General features: G+C 35.2%; 2 protein-coding genes across 2 annotated transcripts; both read right to left on the bottom strand.

The window, feature by feature from the left end:
- Nucleotides 1-169: 169 nt before the first annotated feature.
- On the bottom strand, nucleotides 170-10912 carry vsig10l (V-set and immunoglobulin domain containing 10 like). Its single transcript, XM_089118185.1, has 12 exons — nucleotides 10709-10912; nucleotides 9533-9853; nucleotides 8025-8297; nucleotides 7630-7896; nucleotides 6480-6722; nucleotides 5267-5545; nucleotides 4128-4220; nucleotides 3832-4047; nucleotides 3458-3562; nucleotides 2173-2213; nucleotides 1792-1875; nucleotides 170-1703 (listed from the first exon to the last, which is right to left on the bottom strand). The coding sequence occupies exons 1-12, from the start codon at nucleotides 10755-10757 to the stop codon at nucleotides 1641-1643; spliced, it is 2034 nt and encodes a 677-aa protein (XP_088974311.1). The 5' UTR covers nucleotides 10758-10912; the 3' UTR covers nucleotides 170-1640.
- A 1208-nt stretch (nucleotides 10913-12120) lies between these two features.
- Nucleotides 12121-19751, bottom strand: etfb (electron transfer flavoprotein subunit beta). Its single transcript, XM_089118081.1, has 7 exons — nucleotides 19598-19751; nucleotides 17791-17949; nucleotides 16153-16311; nucleotides 16000-16062; nucleotides 15172-15330; nucleotides 13925-14128; nucleotides 12121-12601 (listed from the first exon to the last, which is right to left on the bottom strand). Exons 1-6 carry the CDS (start codon nucleotides 19649-19651, stop codon nucleotides 13958-13960), a joined length of 765 nt encoding a protein of 254 aa, XP_088974207.1. The 5' UTR covers nucleotides 19652-19751; the 3' UTR covers nucleotides 12121-12601; nucleotides 13925-13957.
- Nucleotides 19752-20098: the final 347 nt, after the last annotated feature.

The following is a 20098-nucleotide window of genomic DNA, read 5'->3' as shown; positions in this document are numbered from 1 at the left end:
TAAACTCTTTTAGTTATGATGTCTACATTACACTACTACATGATAATAGTTATAATATTAAACCCATGATATGTTGTAAAACAAATGCACTGAAAACTCATTTCTATAAGTACATGATCTTTTATTTCGACGGAAACAGCATCAAGCTTTTATTTTGTCAAAAAAAAAAAAACATGGTTTCCACACACACACACATGAGTGGACTGGATTTTCATTCGCAGTTTGGTGCACTTATAAAGATTGTTCAAAACTAGGGTGACCACCATCAAACAAACCAAATGTGGGACAATTATAAGTTTGTGTGGGACATGTTACCAACAATAAAACGTACCCTGAAACTGTTATATAATGTCTATCTAACTTCATAAAAACATTTATATTCCGCCTTTCAGCTGATAAAAATGATTTCCAAAATAACAAAAGTCATTTAAATTCAGCATCACTGAGCCCAAAGGCAGCAGGAATCATGTATATAAATATTTCCAGTCCAACAAAATAAACAATGAACAAATAAAATATAAAACGACATGAAATTAGATATAGACAGTCTTAGATATTAAGAATATATTAAAAACCAAAAACGTTCATATTTTTAGAAAGGATGTTAAACAACAACAGATAAATTCAGTTAAATTAAAATTTTAATTTCTCTAATTATCCATTTGTTTTCCGACAGGGAACATATATGAAACGAATCACCGGTCCACATTTTGATTGACAGCCGTCACAACCAACGAGTGACCGTGTTTACTCCTTTCTTTTCAACCATTGGATAGTGTATAGCTAAAACACAGCTGTTGTATTTATACTTATGACGAAGCGCTGCAAACTACGCAGCAAAAGTAATAAGTAGAATGCTTTCTTAAAAAGGCAAAAGAACGCATGCACGTTTTCTTAATATGATATTAAAAACTAATAGACTGATGAAAATGCAGGACATTTCCTCAATATGCGACGTGCGGGACAAATGCTGTGCAGTACAACGCAAAGTGGGACGGGTGGTCACCCTATTCAAAACACTAAGGTCAATAACCTTTTTGAACCGTAAAGGTTTCTGAAAACCGTTGAGTTTGTGCTTAAAAGAAAACATATCTGCCATTTTTTTTTAAATTAAGTTTATTTTTGACCCCATTGGCAGATATTTGTCCAGGAAAACAAGAGTTTTTTTTTTTTTTTGCAGTGCAGCATTTTATTTTTGCCTCATCGTTCAGAAGAAAATAAGTGCACTATAAAAAAAAATATTTTTCAAGATTTGTTATCACAACATTTTTTCTTTTGTCAAATCAACTTAAATAATTTATTTAGTTCAGATAATATAATATTTTGAGTTTCTGATGATTAAATCATTCTCCTTCATTGTATTAACTCACATTTTCCAGTTCAATGAACTTAAAATTTTAAGGCAACCAGGTTACTTACTTTTTTAAGTTAAACCAACAATATTTTTTTACAGTGTGCGTCAGTTTTGCGCCGGGTGCAAGATAGAGCCCCATTTGTGTAATTCAGGGCACAATTCAAACAAGATCAAAATATTTGTTGTCTCTCACCATTGACTATATTTTTCCAGAATAAGGTCCCATGGTTGACCGGAAGGGGAGGGGCTTAGGCTCTCTATAGGTTAAGGGTGAACTCACTCAGATTCACACTGTGGTGGCCATTCTCACGCACGGGTTCAGCGAGGGCAAAGGACCCGATCGCTCAGGCTGCGCCATGTGAAAAAACACAGGAACAACAGTCAGTGAACACAAAAGAGCCGTCCGATTCAATGTTTGCGATGGACAGGTACTGTACCTGCTGGAGTCTGTACTCAGGAGGAGCTTTCAGTCGTCCTCTCAGCAGATTCTGAGGCTTCAGAGTAGATCGACAGACCACGACCTGAAGAGTGGAGACACTTAAAGATAGTCAACAGACCAAGCTCAATCTTTTAAGATTAACCCTCTGATGGTCTTCCTTTATGAGTCACGTCAGAAGTGACCAGAGGCCTAAAAATGAAACTTCTTCCATCCCAGTAAAACCAATGCAATTTATTTTTGTTCTATAATATTTATTCTTTATAATTTAGTATTTTGAGACAATTTGATTGCATTTATTAATATTTATGCAATATTTATGGTCTATTTTTTCAATGGAAATATATTATATATATATATATATATATATATGGGCTCTCACCTTCTCTACGGCTCTAGACACAGGATACCTGGGGCCTCGATCTGCCGGGAAAGAGTCAGAGAACAGATTTATGTATTAGTTCAGATCCTATGAGATGCATTTGAAGCCACTGTAAAAATGCAACACACTTATCAAACATTAACTTAAGGTAACACTTTACAGTAAGGTATCATTAGGTAAAGTTAATTAATGCATTAACTAACAACGAGCAATACATTTGTTACAGATGGAACCGTATTGTAAATTATAAGCACTGAAATAAATAAATAAAAATTAAAAACTTATTTTATTTTTTAGCTATTTGTCAAGGCAACATCTCACTTTCCTTTAGCATTAAAACGTATTACATTATATAGACATATTAAACAAATTAAAATGACAAAAGCACAACAAATGACTAAAACTTTAACTAAAACTAAAATTAAAGCATAAAATATAAATATAAAATCTAGTTAAAAAAATTACACCAGTGATCGCACATTTATTTCATTTATAATTTTATTAAGACGCCAAATTGCTATATCATTTAAAATCCAGAAACAATTATGATAATTAACTATATTATTTAAATTTTCTGATTATTCAATTTAATAAATTAACCTATTTATTGCACATTGGAGTCTTTTATATATAATATATATATATGAAGAGTTCAGATGCAAAAGCCTCTAAATGCCATTTGAAATTTTCTTCTTTAATGATGATTTTTATCAAACTTGTATATTTAAGTTCAGTAATTTCACTTAAATAACAATTAATAGGTAATTATCATTGCCATTTAAGTGAAATTATTGAACTTAAATATACAAGTTTGATAAAAATCATCATTAAAGAAGAAAATTTTAAATGGCATTTAGAGGCTTTTGCATCTGAACTCTTCATATATATATATATATATATTGCAGTGCCACTGTTTTATAAAACCAATAATATTTTGACTTGTAAACCTTCTTAGAGTGATATAAGATCTCCACCAACATCCTAAACACCATGTTGGGGTTTATTTTGCCATTAAAAAATAATTCTAGAATTGAATGTTTAATTTACTGGGTATTTACCAAAAATAAATAAAAATGTAAACATAAATGTTTCATTATCATTATTAGTATTGGCTGATTTGTTATATTTATGGATTTGGGAGTCGCTTTTATCCAAAGTATAAAAGTACAGTGCATTCAAGGCATGCATTTTGCCAGTATGTGTTTCCTGGGAATTAAACCCATGGCCTTGATGTTGCAGGCGCCATGTTCTACAGTTGAGCAACAGAGAGTTGAGGATCGCTCACCACGTGTCCCGCAGTAGAGGAAGCCCAGCAGGATGAGGAGGAGGAGAACAGCACAGGGGATCCCAGCAGCGAAACCAGCGATGGACGCTCCACTGAGACCAGCGGCTGACAACACAACATCATCAACAACTCTCTCTGATCACCTCTAAGACTATGAAGACTAATGAAAATGGCCTCATTGCAAACACACAAGTTTGCTTTTGGACTGATGTATATTTTTACCGGCTCTATTTTTCAATAACAGCCTTTTTAAAAACAACCGGTGCCAAAATATGCCTTTTTCATAGTATATAAAGCTCTTTTATCTCTAAATCTCAATGAAAAGTGGATTCCTGATTAGGTGAGCAGTGTATTCAGTGTGCGAATCATGTCACCTGGTCCAATCCGAAGCTGCTCTGACGGTTCTCCTGCGCTTCTGCCGGCTTTAGGGATCATCCTGAAGTAGTAAGTGGATTTTGGGTCGATTCCTGAGACGGTTGTGTTTTTGGTTGAGGCCGGCATCAGTCGGACGGTGTGGAAGTCTGTCATGATGTTGCGTTTGGGTTGAGACGGGCTTGAGAGCTCTGGGCCCTTCATCTGGAGAACAAAACCTTTAAAAGTAAAATGACACTTTTAGTACGCAATGAAATGCAAACTAGAATGGATGCAGCCTGTGAATAAATGCACGTACCTGTAATCACAGAGGTGAGAGGAACATGCCACATTAGAGTTACTTCTGTTTGATCGTCACTCAGGAAAACACTTGAATTTGAGATTTGAGGGCCTTAAAAAAAGATTGAAATTGCTGGTTTTGAGAAGAATCAAATCTTTTAATATTTACTGTGGATACAATCAGAATTGTGAGATATAAAGTCACAATTGCAAGATATAAAGTCAGAATTGCGTGATGTAAAATCAGAATTGCGAGATATAAAGTCAGAATTGCGAGATAAAAAGTCAGAATTGCGAGATAAAAAGTCAGAATTGCGAGATATAAAGTCAGAATTGCAGGATATAAAGTCAGAATTGTGAGATATAAAGTCACAATTGTGAGATATAAAGTCAGAATTGCAGGATATAAAGTCAGAATTGCGAGATATAAAGTCCGAATTGTGAGATATAAAGTCAGAATTGCGAGATATAAAGTCAGAATTGCGAGATATAAAGTCAGAATTGCAGGATATAAAGTCAGAATTGTGAGATATAAAGTCACAATTGTGAGATATAAAGTCAGAATTGCAGGATATAAAGTCAGAATTGCGAGATATAAAGTCCGAATTGTGAGATATAAAGTCAGAATTGCGAGATATAAAGTCAGAATTGCGAGATATAAAGTCAGAATTGCGAGATATAAAGTCAGAATTGCGAGATATAAAGTCAGAATTGCGAGATATAAAGTCAGAATTGTGAGATATAAAGTCAGAATTGCGAGATATAAAGTCAGAATTGCATGATATTAAGTCGCAATTGCAGGTTATAAAATCAGAATTGCATGATATAAAGTCAGAATTGCGAGATATAAAGTCAGAATTGCGAGATATAAAGTCAGAATTGCGAGATATAAAGTCAGAATTGTGAGATATAAAGTCAGAATTGTGAGATATAAACTTTTCTGAGGGGAAAAAAGTCAGTCTTTTTTTCCTTAGAATTGGCCTGATAACTCGAAATTGTGAGAAAAGATGTCAGAATTGTGAAAAGTCTCAATTCTCTTTTTTTCTCACAATTGCTACTTTATTTCTCAGAATTGTGACTTTATATCTTGAAATTGCGACTTCATATCTCGCAATTGTGAAAAGTTTACAATACATTTGGAAACTCAACAATCCATACCGAGCAGCGTCGTGTCCATGGTTGTGTTTCCGAGAGGGTTGATGGCAGCGCAGGTGTAGGTGTCCAGGTCTGAAGAAGTGGCATTAAAATCGTGAATAAACAGCTGAGTTGTGTCTGTACTGATCTGGTATTTGGACCCAGTTTGCAAGCGGTCTCCATTCTTGAGCCAGCGCACAAGGGCTTGAGGTGTGGCATCAGCAGAGCAGCGGATCACAACCGTCGTCCGTTCATCTTCACTCATGCTGGTTAAGATTACAGGCAGAAAATCCACAGGAGCCCCTGCAACATCCTTTAATGACTTACTGACTTCCTAATCGAAATGAAACCTCAAAGAAAAAAATTTGAGCACTCTGTATAGATGGTGGATTAATAAACGAATGTGTGTGTGTATATATATATATACTGTATATATATATATTTATATATACAGTATATACACTGTATGTATGTAATATATATATATCAATCAATCAATCAAATTTATTCCAGACACAAAGATCCATAGAGACAACACAGTACAGATATTTAAATAAATAAATAACAATACAAACAGTTAAAAACAGTAATATATATATATATATATATATATATATATATACAGTATAAATATATATATATATATATATATATATATATATATATATATATATATATAATATTTATTTATTTATAATTTCTGCAGGTTTGGGCCTCCAAAGTGGATGAAGCAAGATAAATATTAATTATACATTTCATTCATTCAAAATAAAAATGTATTGAACAATTTTTGGTTAAATTTGGACAATTGTAACCCAATAAGTGTGTGCAATGTATTTTTATTCTTATTAGAGTATTGTGTAGCTTAGTAACACACTTGTTTGCCATTATTAAAACTGAATCGATTTTTCTGTGCACTATTTTAATGACATATGGAAAATCAATCACTTATTAGGTTACATTTCAGTTCAGATACTGCCAATGTAGGCAAAACACAAAGTTAAATAACAAGAGTAAAGAGTGATTCTACAACTTCATCTTAACTAAATTTGCAATATTCATTAATTTGTTACAAATTAATTCTCTAGAATATCCTTAATAATATTAGAAGTTATGATGACTATTAGTTTTTTATTTATAAATAATATTCACCATAAAATAACTTTTAAAAATACAAGAAAATTCCCAGTAGAGTTGATTTGCAACTAGATTAAGTGAGAAACAGAGCATGACTTACGGGGAATGACACGGCAGTGCGTCTGATTCAGAGGATGGTCAGCTTTACAGATGATTTCTTGTCCATGTAATCTCTGAGTGTCATTGATAGTGATGCTGTAATTGCCGTATCCACTGGCATTCGGGCTCAGGCCGGGGAAAGACAGCTGTGCTTCTGGAGCGCCTCCTGGCCACAGACAGAGGAACTGCAGCGATGCTCCACTCACGGCCTGGACTGAACACGCCGGCCCGCCGCTGGGAGCCTCTGCCGGGATGAAAAGCAGAGTTGATGAGAGCATTGACTAACATTTGAACAGACCGGTTTAACTTTAAATGACTTGCCTAATAGAGTGCCGAAGTTATGACATCACTTTGTAGGCCAAATGCAGAAGTGAGTTAGCATTTTAGCATTTCCGGTTCCCTCACCCTGAAGTCTATGGGATTTTTGAATGGGTTTTTGGTTAACAAAGCCTATAAATATTTTCATGTTTTGATCGATGACATAAAATACACCACTTATAACCTGTTATAACCACGTCCATGTACTTGTGTGATTGACACCGTTTTATATACTCGCCAAGTCTGATTTTTACCGCCATTTTGTTGATTAAAAGGTTTTTACAGAGAGGATTTTGGATCTCTTTTCATCATCCAATAAACAGCCTAAAATAAATACACTTTCACAATATTTTTTAGGATTAAAATTGCATATAAATCAGACGAATGATATATAAACAAATATTTATATGAATAAGGTGTATGTAAGTGCAGCTGATGTTGAGATGAAAAAAGATAAAGCTGTAAAATGTAATAAAATAAACACTTAAATGTGCACTGTAAAAAAAATGTGTAATCACAACATTTTTTCTTTCGTCAAATCAACTTAAATAACTTATCTAGTTCAGATAACATAATATTTTGAGTTTCTGATGATTAAATCAATCTCCTTCATTGTATTAACTCAATTTTTCCATTTCAGTGAACTTTAAATTTTAAGGCAACCAGATTACTTACTTTTTTAAGTTAAACCAACAATATTTTTTTTTACAGTGTGTATTTTGTGTGTTTTCTTGCCTGAAAAAATATCAAGCCATCCAACGAGAGTACTTTTACATGCACAACATCATAACATGCTAGTATTCCCATATTAAATGTGAACTGCAAACTCATACCATAGATAATTACAGTGAGGTTTCTCTGAAGAGTGGCCTTAGTTCTGGCGTTGACCATCACGCATGTGTAAACGCCACTTTGACTCGTCTTAATATTGCCGAGATGGACTGTTCCAGTTCCAGACGTTGCAATAGACTCTCCATTGAGAAACCACGATGTGGAGGGGGCCGGTTCACCCTCGGCCTGACAGGAGAGGAACAGAGACTCTCCCGAAACAAAGACTGCTTTTGTGGGACTGACCTTGAGAACCGGCCTATCAGGTCCATCTAAGGCCAGAAAAAGAGGGAGAATAAGATGTAGGAAATGAAACGGGCCACTGTTGGGGTTGGGGAAGTAGAAGCATCTTAATGACATTCTGCGTAAGGTAACAAGAAACATTCCCATATATACTCACACAGCACTGTGATGTTCCTGTGAAGCGTCTCGTTGCTGAACGGGTTGGTTAGTGATACAGTATAGCGACCCGCGTCACTCCTCCTGGGCTGGTTTATTGTGAGTTTCTGTCCAGCGATGGAATAATGAGATGCATTTATTACCTGGAGCCCATTAAAAAACCAGCGCACCTCTTTGGCCTCCCCTCGCATTGTGCTGTAATACAAGGAGAACTTGGCTTCCCCCTCAACGCAGTCGTCTGAATCAGTGTGCAGGGATGCATTCATGATGATATCTGTGGAGAAAGAGACAGATCACACTTATCAACACTGTTTTTGCTGCTGAAGGTGCAAAGATACTTTTAAATACTCTTATATGCATGTCTCATTAGACGAGGAGCAATAGATAATTTGGTTTTAGATTTATCGGCCAATGTTACATTTTAGATGTAACAATGCATTTTAACTTTGGTTACAATTATTTATGAAAAAATATATAATGCATTACAACGTACATTATTTTAAATGGCATCTAAAAACAAGGTGTATATGAAATTTTCTAAAACTTAAAGAAATACATTCTTGAGAACCAGCTGTGTCAGCATCAGTGCATTTAATGTATATAATATGAGTAGAGATGGTCTTTTGAATATGTTCTCTGTTTTTGTATCTGATTGTTTTTATATGATTTTCATAGACTAATATGTGTAGCTGATATTACTATTGATAGTTGTTTTGCAATGTTTTAATGTCTTAAATTGTGTGCACCTGCCCGGATGAAAATTAGCTTCGGCTAACTCTGGGACAAAGCATCTCTTCGCAAGACTAATGTATTTTGTGCATTGTCCCTGATAAATAAAAAAAGGAAAAAAAAATACAATTTAATGGTCGAAATTCAAAATTTGAACACTCACTTTACAAAATACTTATCCAAATAAATAAAAAGCTAAATCTATTTGACAAGGCTGCTAGTATAGTAGCTACACGTTTAAACCATTAGGTTTTGTTAATTAGTAGAGCCAGACCGATATATCGGCAGACCGATATTATCGGCCGATATTAGGCATTTTCCAAACCATCGGTATCGGCAGTTATAATGGCCGATAAATTAATATTTCAAAAATAACATAAAAACAGATGAAACACGCTTGAACCATGTCATGAGTGTTGGAGTTGTATAGTTTGTCCACCAGAGGGCACTCTACACGTCCCTGTTGGCAACACTAGTTGAGTTGTTCGCGATACATACATTGCTTGAATAACAATTAAAAGATCATCCCCATCAGTTCTCTAAACTCAAATAAGCATGACAAAATTTGTGACTATAATGGCCAGTTTAAAAAAATAAATAAATAAAATATCGGCCGATATATCGGATTTTAAAACCCAAAAATATCTGTATCGCTATCTGCCTTCAAAATCCTTTATCGGTTGTGCTCTATTAATCAGTTATTGATTAACTGTCTATCAGTAATTATAATATGTTACCCCACACATATACTGAATTCTCAGCCATATTCTCCATACTCACCGTAAACAACGAGGTCAAATGTAGCGCTGACCTTTGCCTCCCCGATTTTAGTCATTTCCACAGTGTATCGCCCGTTATAACTAAGGGACATATTTCTGAAGGTGAGGGATCCGTCCGGTTCTGGCTTTAAAATGTCTAAAGCAACACCTGAAAGTGAGCCGTCACCAACGGTCCATCTGGCGATCAGCCGGTCTCCCATAAACCACATGACCTCGGGCCGAGAGACACCAGCGTGGGACACACTGAGCGTCACATTGGTGCCCACAAGAGCTTCAACCGATACGGGTCCCGTGGGTGTGATGGTCAGATAACATAGGTTACCTATATTATCAGGGGACAAAAAAAGAGCAATCATTTTTCTTGCAAAACTCTGCCATGATGTTAGTGTGTGGGTGTTTGCAAGTGTAAAACATCTAAGATTTTGCTTATTCAATGTACAGATTAACCCTGAAATCTACAACGTTAAAATACCTTAACCATTACATCCCAATGTGATTATTTATGTTATTCAAAAAAGTGGGAAAATTTGTCAAAAATGTTAAATTGGTAACTTACTTTTAAACAAAACCCAGATGTTAGATATTAGTAAACGACTATATTTAGAGTTGATTAGATACTCAGAGAAAGATATAAGAGTAGCATTCATGAACTTTGTTAAAAATGGATGTAAATTGAAACATGAATTAAACAAAAATATAAAATAACATTTAATTGATCATTGGCTGAGCTAACGTTAGCTATTACATGGAAGGTAGCTGCTAGCCTAATAGTAATACTGACTAACATGTCTAGTACTGTTACATGTCTAGTAACAATACTAGTCACTAACATGTTCACTAAGTTAGTGATTGACAACCGTGTTTTTAGGACATAAACGATTAAAAACCTCGACAATTATAATACCACACACCGCAAGGATTTCATAAGGCATGTTATTATTGTACATGAAAATCGACATAACAGTTTTTGTGTTGCAATCACTGAGGCGAGATTATCCCAGCAAACACACGTTGGCACAACTTACCCAAGACAGTATATGTTTTGATATCATGATTATAATAATAGACAAATTAAGCTTTTTGCTCAGTCTGAGTTATATTAAAGACTGCCATTTACAATAAAATTAATAATAATATATTCATTTATAGGTGTATAAATGATGAGATTTTGACTTACCTGCAATGAAGAACAAAAGAGCATAAATCAAACTAAACAGCGTCTGCATGTCGACAAACTCAAACAAAAGCTGTAGGTCAGAGTTTTAATTTTGATGATAAAGTCATATTCCTTAGAAAACTGATGAATAGTTGTGAAGTCACTTCACATCCCTGAGAAATTCCCAACTCCTCCGTCCAGGAGAGATTTATTTACCTGGACAAGTTATTCCATCAGTCACACACGAAGTGTATGAGTGGGCGGGGCTTAGCGTCCTGTGTCTTTATCACAGGTTTAAAGCGATAGTTCAAACTATTTTTTTAACAGTCTTTGGTTTTAGTAGTCAAATGGTCATTTCAAACATGTACGATGTTCTTTCTTTTGTGGAAAACAAAAGAGACGAACAGCAGATTGTTAGTGACTGACAGCCTCCACACACGTTCATTGCATAATTCTCCCGCCAATACAAAAAAAAAAAAAAAATCACAAAAATGGCTTATTCTGCCTAAAAATAATAATAACAAAACATTATGTGTTCCGCAGAAGAAAGAAACATACAGGTTTAAAAGAACAACATAAGGTCGAGAAAATTAATGGGCTCTATGCACGGCGGTATTTCCGGTGAAGGTGTAATGCTCGATAACTTCCGCCGATCGTAGAGTCCAATGCAATACCGAGAATTTATATTGAATTTTGTACTCCATGGTTATACTAAAGAAACGTTAGTCACAAAAACAGATAAAACAGACAACCCTCGTTGTGTTTGCTTCTTTTTAAAATTATATTAAATAAACATAACTATATATAAAATTACATCTAAACGTAGGCTATGTAGGCCTACGTTTCGTTTCAAAGACGGGAGGACAGTAAATTTTGAAGACTCTGACATAATCCCGTTTTCCTCCGCTTAAATCTCCACAACCGGAAATGGACGAGCATCCTTGCGTCAAATGCGGAACTTATGCGCCCATTGGGATCCAATGGAGGTTTTGGATTTGTTAAGGGCCAAGCAACTCCTAGAATATGACCGACCGTCCTTCTTTTTAATGTATTTTTTATTTGTTCAATTTTTGAAGAGCAAACACTACTGTTAAGATGCCAAGTTCTCTCCATACAGCATATGGATTAAAATAGCACGCAGAATGTCTTTGACAAGTAATCGTACACTCCCTGATGTCTTCATTCAGTAGAACCCGCATGCGTCGCAGCTCTCCCTTTGTTTACCAGTAAACCTCTGTGTGTTTTCAAATCATTTCCCCACACAACAGATTAGACGAGCTCAAACCTTGACAGAAATGGACAAATAAACCATACGAGCATCTATCTACAGCACTGGGATAGGAACAAGTATTTCAAACATTACAATGAGTGAGTAGAAAAGCAAACACCTCATTATACAGACCCCAAAAAATGATAGACTCACAATAATGATATGCATATGAAAAAGACAACTTTTTATTGTCATCAAATGATACTGTACAATCAGGACTCATTTCGAGGCGCTTGTGGTAATGTGATTTACTCTTTCTTCATGCCGAGAGACACTGATGCTTAACTTTAAACAACATCAAACTAGTTTTTCACTACACAATTAATTTCAGGAAGCACAGACAGTTCTGATTTTGACTGAACATATCAATGAAACAAATATAATGGCTTATTAGTGCATTCAAAAGTGTTCCCTACTGTATATATTGATGTCCTGTTTCTTATAATCTCGATGAGCCCTTGCTGGGACGGATGGGCGTTGATGGATCAGTGTCTCTCAGCATTCACAAGAACATAAGAGTCAAAAACACAGATACAATATAAACTACATGGGTCTGGTCTGGATTTGTGACGGGGCCGATGCAGACTTTACTGGCCTCAGAGTTTGATCAACAGTTGTTTGCTCCATCACCACTTATAAAAGACCTACAAAAAAATATAACATGAATTACCTATTCATGAGTGTTCAAACAACATTATATTTTTATTTTTGTTACTATGTGGCTGCCAAAAACGAGGCAACCTGCTTCCATGTTTAATAATAGCTTTTTCTAGACCTCATTTTATTCGTTTAATCAGTAAATAAATTCAAGTTCTGTTTATTTCTAAAGCACATTTACTACCAAAGTGCTGTACAATTACAATATAGATACACAATAAAGAACAATCAATAACTTAAACATTAAAAACAGGATAAATTACATGTTAAAAGCCGAGATAAACAGATGAGCTGAGGGCAGTTTTAAATAAGGTCTCATTTGTTGACATTAGTAAAACTAACAATGAAAGAGACTTCTAAAGCTTATATTAACCTTACTTCATATCAACATCAGCCAACACATTAATCAAATAAAAAGTTTTATTAGTTAGCTAACATGAACTAATAATGGGTAGTTGTATTTGTATTAATACAGTAAATATTGTTGAATTATTAGAAAAATAATGCACACTCGAGGTGGTTAATTCGACCACGGTGCGAAGTGACACCTTACACCTCGGGTGTGCGTTATTTTCCAAATAGTTCAATAACCTAGAGTCAATTATTCTGCAAATACTAAGATTTTTATTGTTATATTATTTCCGACATTTGTCAGATTTTTCTTCTTAAAACGCTCGTGTCAAACTAATTCCTTACGCATCTCACCCCAAACCTCCATTGCTAATCCCAAAATGTCATTTTAGAGCTAGTAACGAAGGCTTGAGACATTGATATGCAGACGAATGGCGTTATTAGAAAGAAATTAAGCGTGTGTGAATTACCCGAGTCTGTGCATCTCTACTAATAGTGAAACTGTAAGTTTAAGCGCTTCAAAGACAGCTGCTCTATATTGAGAAACGTTTCGTTTTGCAGATGCGAATCGATTTTATTGAGAAATTCGTTTATTGTTTCATTTATGTCCCTGTCTTGTATGCGTGTGCATTTTTTATGTGGGAGAGAGCAGGAGAAAGAGAATATGCTTTCCATAGATAATTAAATGTAATTACTTAGTGGTTTTTATCCTATTGTTTACTATATTTATTTGCTTGGTCAGTGTCATTGTGTGTTTTGGTTATTTTGCTGTCGGATCTAAGGACCTTTGGAATAACCGACATCATTTGGCGAAGTGATATGGAGCTGTAACGCAGTCAAAACTTGCCTGGAACTACTTTAGCCACGCAATTAAATTACTTAAATTAACGCTTAATTAATTTCTTTGTGCAAAACGTTTTTGAGAATCGAGTTAGTGAGTGTGATATTATATTCGTTACCTTCAGTGTTAGTCTGCACTGCATCTGCTTCCTCTATATTCTTCCAGCCTCCTTCAGTTTTCCCACCAGATCGTCGACGGTCTCCACTTTCACCCCGGCGAGTCTCTGAGCCGGTTCCTCCACATTGAGCACCTCCAACCGTGAGCTCACATCCACTCCCAAGTCTGCAGGCTTCACATTCGCAATCTTCTTTTTCTTCGCTTTCTACAGAGGCACAACAACTACAAGTTTTGGAGACTGTTTTCTTCCCAGCTTTCCACTTAGGTTGGTCATTTAAAAAAATATGTTAACCATAGAATTTCATTAATTTAAATTGAAAAGTGCTTTTCCTATCTAAACATCCAGCGGGAACCGTTTGAAAATGCTAATTATAATTAGAAACTTGCATTAAAGGGTATGGAGGGTCACTAAAACATCTCAGCCTTAAATCAGCCCTGGACACATTTCTATTTTTTTTTTTTTGTTGACCAGGCTGCATTTACACAATAAAAAATAAAGTAAAAACAACAGTATTGTGAAATATTAATATATTAGCATATTGGAATTATTACTGAAGGATCATGTGACTGAAAACTGGAGTAACGATGCAGAAAATTCCGCTTTGATCACAGAAATAAATTCATTTTAATTTACAAAGAAAACAACTTTAAATTGTAGAAATATTTCAGAATTTTGCTGTATTTTTATCAAGTAAATGCAGCCTTGTGAGCATTAAAAAGACTTTATTCAAACACATTACAAATTTTAATGCAAATTTTAATACATCTACATATATGCATTTATCCAAAGCAACTTAAACTGCATTTAAAGTATGTATTTGATCAGTTCATGCATTCCCTGGGAATCGAACCCATGATCCTGGTATCAAAAAATAAATAAATAAATAAATAAATAAACCACGGTAACACTTTACAAATAAGGTTAATATTAGTTAAGTAAATTAGTAATAATCAACTGCATTTTCATTGGTATTAATTAACTTTTTTAAATGTTAATTTCAACACTTACTAATGCTTCACTAAAATCTTGTTAACATTAGTTCATGCACTGTGAACTAACAATGAACAGTACTGTATTTTTATTAACTAACATTAACGAAGATGAACAAATGCAGTAACAAATGCATTGCTCATGGTTAGTTTACGTTAGTGTATACATTAACTAATGAATCTTATTGCAAAGTGTTACCAAAAAAAAACAAAAAAAAACGTATGGGCACACAGAGCAGCAGTGTTGCATTACTGTACCATGATGTTGGGCAGCGTGGCGTATCTGGGAGTGTTGAGACGGAGGTCAGCGGTCACGACGGCTGGCATATTGATCATAATGGTCTCCAATCCACCATCGATTTCTCTCACCACCTTCAGCTTGCCTCCTTCTAAGGTCAACTCAGATGCAAATGTTCCCTAGAAAATGATCAAATAATTCGGTCACTCTCAGTCCAGAAAGAAATGTGACGTAACAGGCAGAGCAAATATCAAATTGGACTCAATTTGCCCGGTAAGTTTTATAATTTGTTGTAGTTCCACTGTTGGACACTGGGTGAAGTGTGGGTTTAGGAAGTATATATGAAGAGTTCAGATGCAAAAGCCTCTAAATGCCATTTGAAATTTCCTTCTTTAATGATGATTTTTATCAAACTTGTATATTTATGTTCAGTAATTTCACTTTAATAACAATTAATAGGTAATTATCATTGCCATTTAAGTGAAATTACTGAACTTAAATATACAAGTTTGATAAAAATTATCATTAAAGAAGAAAATTTCAAATGGCACTTAGAGGCTTTTGCATCTGAACTCTTCATATGTAGCCAGAGAGGTGTAAAGTAATGAGGGAAACAAACCATTTTTGACCGTGTCAGGATTGTATGTGGGCATGCAAACTTGTGGATTATAATGTGTTTTGGCATCGAAAGTGTGACAAATATAATCCTATAATGATCCTAACACAACACCTCTAAGTGACAAGAAGGTTGTATATTTCTCCTGCAAAAATCACTCTTCAAATCCAGTCCATAGTAATAGTGATGCTTTCCTTATCAAACATTACTGAATATACAGATGGGAGCAAACCTGCGGCCAGTCCAACAGAGCTGCCGTCATCTGTCCAGTCTGATTGCAGTCGTCATCTATGGCCTAAAAGAGGAACATAACACAATATCATGAAATCAACCCATGAATATTCAGTAATTTGTTTATACTGTACAGAAATTAAGCGTCGGCTACCTGTTTACCCAGAATGATCAGATCGGCTTCCTCTTTCTTAGCGAGAGCAGCCATTATCTTGGAGACCTGCAGGGGACCGAGCGTCTCGTAGTCTTTCCCGGACACTTCCACGTGTATCCCGCGGTCCGCACCCATGGCCAGAGCCGTCCGGATCGTCTCCTGCAACAGAGATGTTAATGATTCAGGGTTCTCAAGTTTTGTCCAAAAGCTTGAAGAGAGAGCACATGCGGTTAGGGGAGGAGCCCTAATGAAGCCCCGCCCATCCATTTCACCCATTGTTCATAATTAATCAGCACAAATTGAAATTATTACAATTGTTAAATCTGATAAATGACAGAGCAATTCATTACATCAAATATACACTTTAATGTTATATTTTAAATTACAAAAAATATAACAAATTGCTCCAAACCGTTTGGAAAACAAATCTTGGGGGTGACTGCTGTGTGTATTCTGGTGAGAAGACCAACAAGAAGCAGAGCTTGCGCTGTCAAAAACAGTTATATATTTGCGCTTTTATATATATTTTTCATCCAAAGCATCACTGAAATATTTAAATGTTTTTATTTATTTAAATTAAAAGTTATATTCTGTATTATTATTCTCTCTTACTGTTATATGAAATAATGACATTACAAAGGTGAAACTATTCCAGGTGTTTTTCATTGCAAGTTTTTTTTTATTAAAAAAAAAAAAAAAAAAAAAAATCACTCCATTTTTATTATTGCCAGATTTTTTAAAGGTTTTAATGGGGGGTCCGACGAAAAAAGTCTGAGAACCAGTGTAGTAAAGGAACATAAAGACACGAAACTCTTAAAGTCTCCCTGCAGTCAATAATTTTATCCCTTAAAACTCATCTTTGATCACCAAAAACCTGATTAAAAACGATTAGGAATTAGGAAACTAAAACTACCAGTAGGTGGTGGTAAATGTCTAAATGAGTAAATCATTGAGTCATTCATTCATTCGAGTCGTTCAAACGGCTGATTCGTTCAGGAACGAGGTAAATATGTGCATTCGACTTGCACACTGATAGGTCTATGACATCCAAGTACTGTACAATGAGAGCCAATCAAGATATATATATATATATATATATATATATATATATATATATATTAAGAGTGTAACAATATATTGTGTGTCACAATATATCGCAATACAAAAATGCATCAATATGCATCATGGATAGTTAACCCAAAATAAAAAAAATGTACAGAATTTTAGTGTCAGTAAACTGCTATATATAATGTTGAATATAATGTATAATAATATAAGTTGGCATAATGATAATACCAGTCTACATTATTTTAAATATATCTAGTCAGTGACAGAGTGTAAGCATGTTCGTCTAAAATAATTCACTTTTCAGCTTCAGAATCATGAATATTGTTATTCTGGTGTCTCTATTATCTTGTGCTTTGGGTTTCCAGCACCAAGTCCAAACCTATTCATTTACACACACACACACAATTTAACATCAAAATTAGCATTTTAATCAACTATTCATTTTTGTTAAACTTTTACTCTTGGATTATCGCAATAATATCGTATCGTGATACCCATCGAATCATAACATGAGGGTATCGTTGCACACCTAATATATATATATATATATATATCTTGTGTATTTCCTACCTGAACCTGCTGAGGACCACAGCTGACGGCCACGATCTCCTTCACAAGCTTCTTCTCCTTGAGTCTGACGGCCTCCTCCACTGCGATCTCACAGAAGGGGTTCATCGAATGCTTGACGCCATCTGTAACCACTCCTGTGTGGTCCGGCTTGACCCGGATCTGAGGGGGACAGAGAGACACACAGAGGAGTAATCACACAAAAAAAACACAAAGTTTCATAGGACTTTCATTCCAAACTGAACTTTTATCTCGGTCAGCTCATTATCAGTTATAACAGCAATACTGGATCAAGACGGTGAGAACTGAACATCACCATCCAGAACGGCTACATACATAAATGAACTAAATTAATAACTTTACTACAAAATCGAAACATCACTGAACTTCCTTAAGCTGGACTGTGATGCTATTTTCTTTTGAAAACAAACTTTGTTGCATTATTTTCCTGTTATCTCAGTATTCAAACAATCTGTATTGTAAAAAGCGCCGTAAAAACAATTTTAATAGTTGTACTCAATAGATTTGAGCTTAACTGGAGGTTGTCCAAAAAACATTCACACTCAGAGGCGACGTGTTTGACCCCAGATGACCTGTGCACATACTATTCCAAGAGTGGCATGAAGGACACAGAGACTGATACAACAGAGGCTGTTTCATAACACACAACACACACTGATCGCTCTGTAACTCAAGCAGTAATGAGGACACATACTTTCAGATCAATATCCCTATCTCAGGTGTACTGCATCTGGATCATAACCAACCGGCTCAGATCAGACGTTTCAGGATCACAAATCACAACGAACACATTTACATTGAACATCCAGCTCTAGCTAACTGGAATCTGATTGGAAAAGATCACACAGGTTTGGGACATTTGACAATGTATTGGTAACAAGCCTGTTCAGACAAATCAATATGCATAGCAAGTTAGCAACTCATCTGTAATCTTACTTCTTGATAAAGGCCTAAACAGAAGGTCATAAGAACAAAGATTACAGACTAAATCAGAAAATGAGTATTCAGAGCTCAGTTTTGCACACTGGATGTATAACACATTTAAGCAAATATTGTAGATCTGCATATTACTATGTAAAAAAAAAATATTGCTAATAAAATAGGTAATGAATTGTTCACGTAATCTCAACCATGACACGTTTTTGTCAGTGATATTTTAATATTTTTAATATATTTTCTTATCAATTCTGTCTATTTTTTATACTACACACTGACCTTAAATGAGGAAGATGATGAATTCATAAGTCTGTTTAATAAAATGTCCCTTCTTCTGTATTTTAAACAAAAGTGTAATTATACAAATAACTTTGTATAGACAACTATAGACAACTGATGGAAAATAAAATGCCCCTTAATAGTTGACCCACATGTATTGACAATGGATATTAATAATATAAACTTTAACATTAAAACTGATTAAAAGTGAAAACACCATATATATAACTTTTATGTTAGATGCGATTAATTGATTTAACAGGAGTATAGGACTAATTATTATGTTACGCAACGTGCATGTTTATGAAACTACAGCTGGACAGTTGTTTACAGTAGAACATAGATCATTATTATGATCCCACGGCCATGATTGTAAGTAGTATCGTCAGATATTACTTAAAATAACAATATTAATAACGCTGACCTTCATCAAACAGCCCAGTTTATCAGCCCAGAGCTAGCTACCCTCATTCAACAGAGCAGCTGGCCTACACTCAGCTCTTTTCCGTGCCGTAAACTGTCCAAGGCAGGACTACACCACGTTTATTCATAATTAAAAGCATCTGATATGTACCTTGACAGCATAATCAATGACCCGTTTAACTCCGACCAGAACTCGGGCGCTCATCGTGGACCTTCCTCTGTTCGACGCCGGGCATAGGTGAACTTCAGCAGAAGGATCTAGCCGGAGCGCTTGTTCTGTGACACCAATAGGGGCGGGGTTTAGCGTACGCCCGTTCTGTGAGCCAATAGAACTGCTCAGATCTGGGAGCTGTCAATCAAAAGCTGAGCTGTGGCCAATCAGCGCCAATCAGTAACTTTGGGTGTTCTTGCACTCGAGCTGAAACGGACTTAAAATTGGTTCCATTCATAAGTAGGTTAAAGGTCGTGTGACTGACTGTTGTAACTAAACGCATTGATAACAGCATATCTAGACCTCACTCAAAATTAAACGAAATTATTACAATAAGTGGTGAGAAAAACGTAGTTTTATAAGACTTAGAAACTGAATATATTGGGAAAAAGATTCACTGAAGCGCTCGAAAGGAGGACATCTGGTGGTCACAGTGAAAAG

Source organism: Pimephales promelas, chromosome 12 (assembly GCF_988280905.1).
Source record: "Pimephales promelas chromosome 12, fPimPro1.hap1.1, whole genome shotgun sequence".
Classification (NCBI taxonomy): Eukaryota; Metazoa; Chordata; class Actinopteri; order Cypriniformes; family Leuciscidae; genus Pimephales; species Pimephales promelas.
Note: the sequence above shows the minus strand (reverse complement) of the source record. Positions and strands in the feature narration are given on the sequence as shown.

Excerpts from the sequence above, each read along its gene's own strand:
- vsig10l (XM_089118185.1), bottom strand. The coding sequence starts at position 10,757 with ATGCAGACGCTGTTTAGTTTGATTTATGCTCTTTTGTTCTTCATTGCA. Across the intron at positions 8,298-9,532 it reads ATTTGACCTCGTTGTTTACG|ATATCATCATGAATGCATCC; the intron begins GTGAGTATGGAG and ends CTTTCTCCACAG. Across the intron at positions 5,546-6,479 it reads GCACTGCCGTGTCATTCCCC|GGGCTCCTGTGGATTTTCTG; the intron begins GTAAGTCATGCT and ends AGGATGTTGCAG.
- etfb (XM_089118081.1), bottom strand. The coding sequence starts at position 19,651 with ATGAGCGCCCGAGTTCTGGTCGGAGTTAAACGGGTCATTGATTATGCT. Across the intron at positions 16,312-17,790 it reads GTGGTCCTCAGCAGGTTCAG|GAGACGATCCGGACGGCTCT; the intron begins GTAGGAAATACA and ends TCTCTGTTGCAG. Across the intron at positions 16,063-16,152 it reads TGATCATTCTGGGTAAACAG|GCCATAGATGACGACTGCAA; the intron begins GTAGCCGACGCT and ends TTCCTCTTTTAG.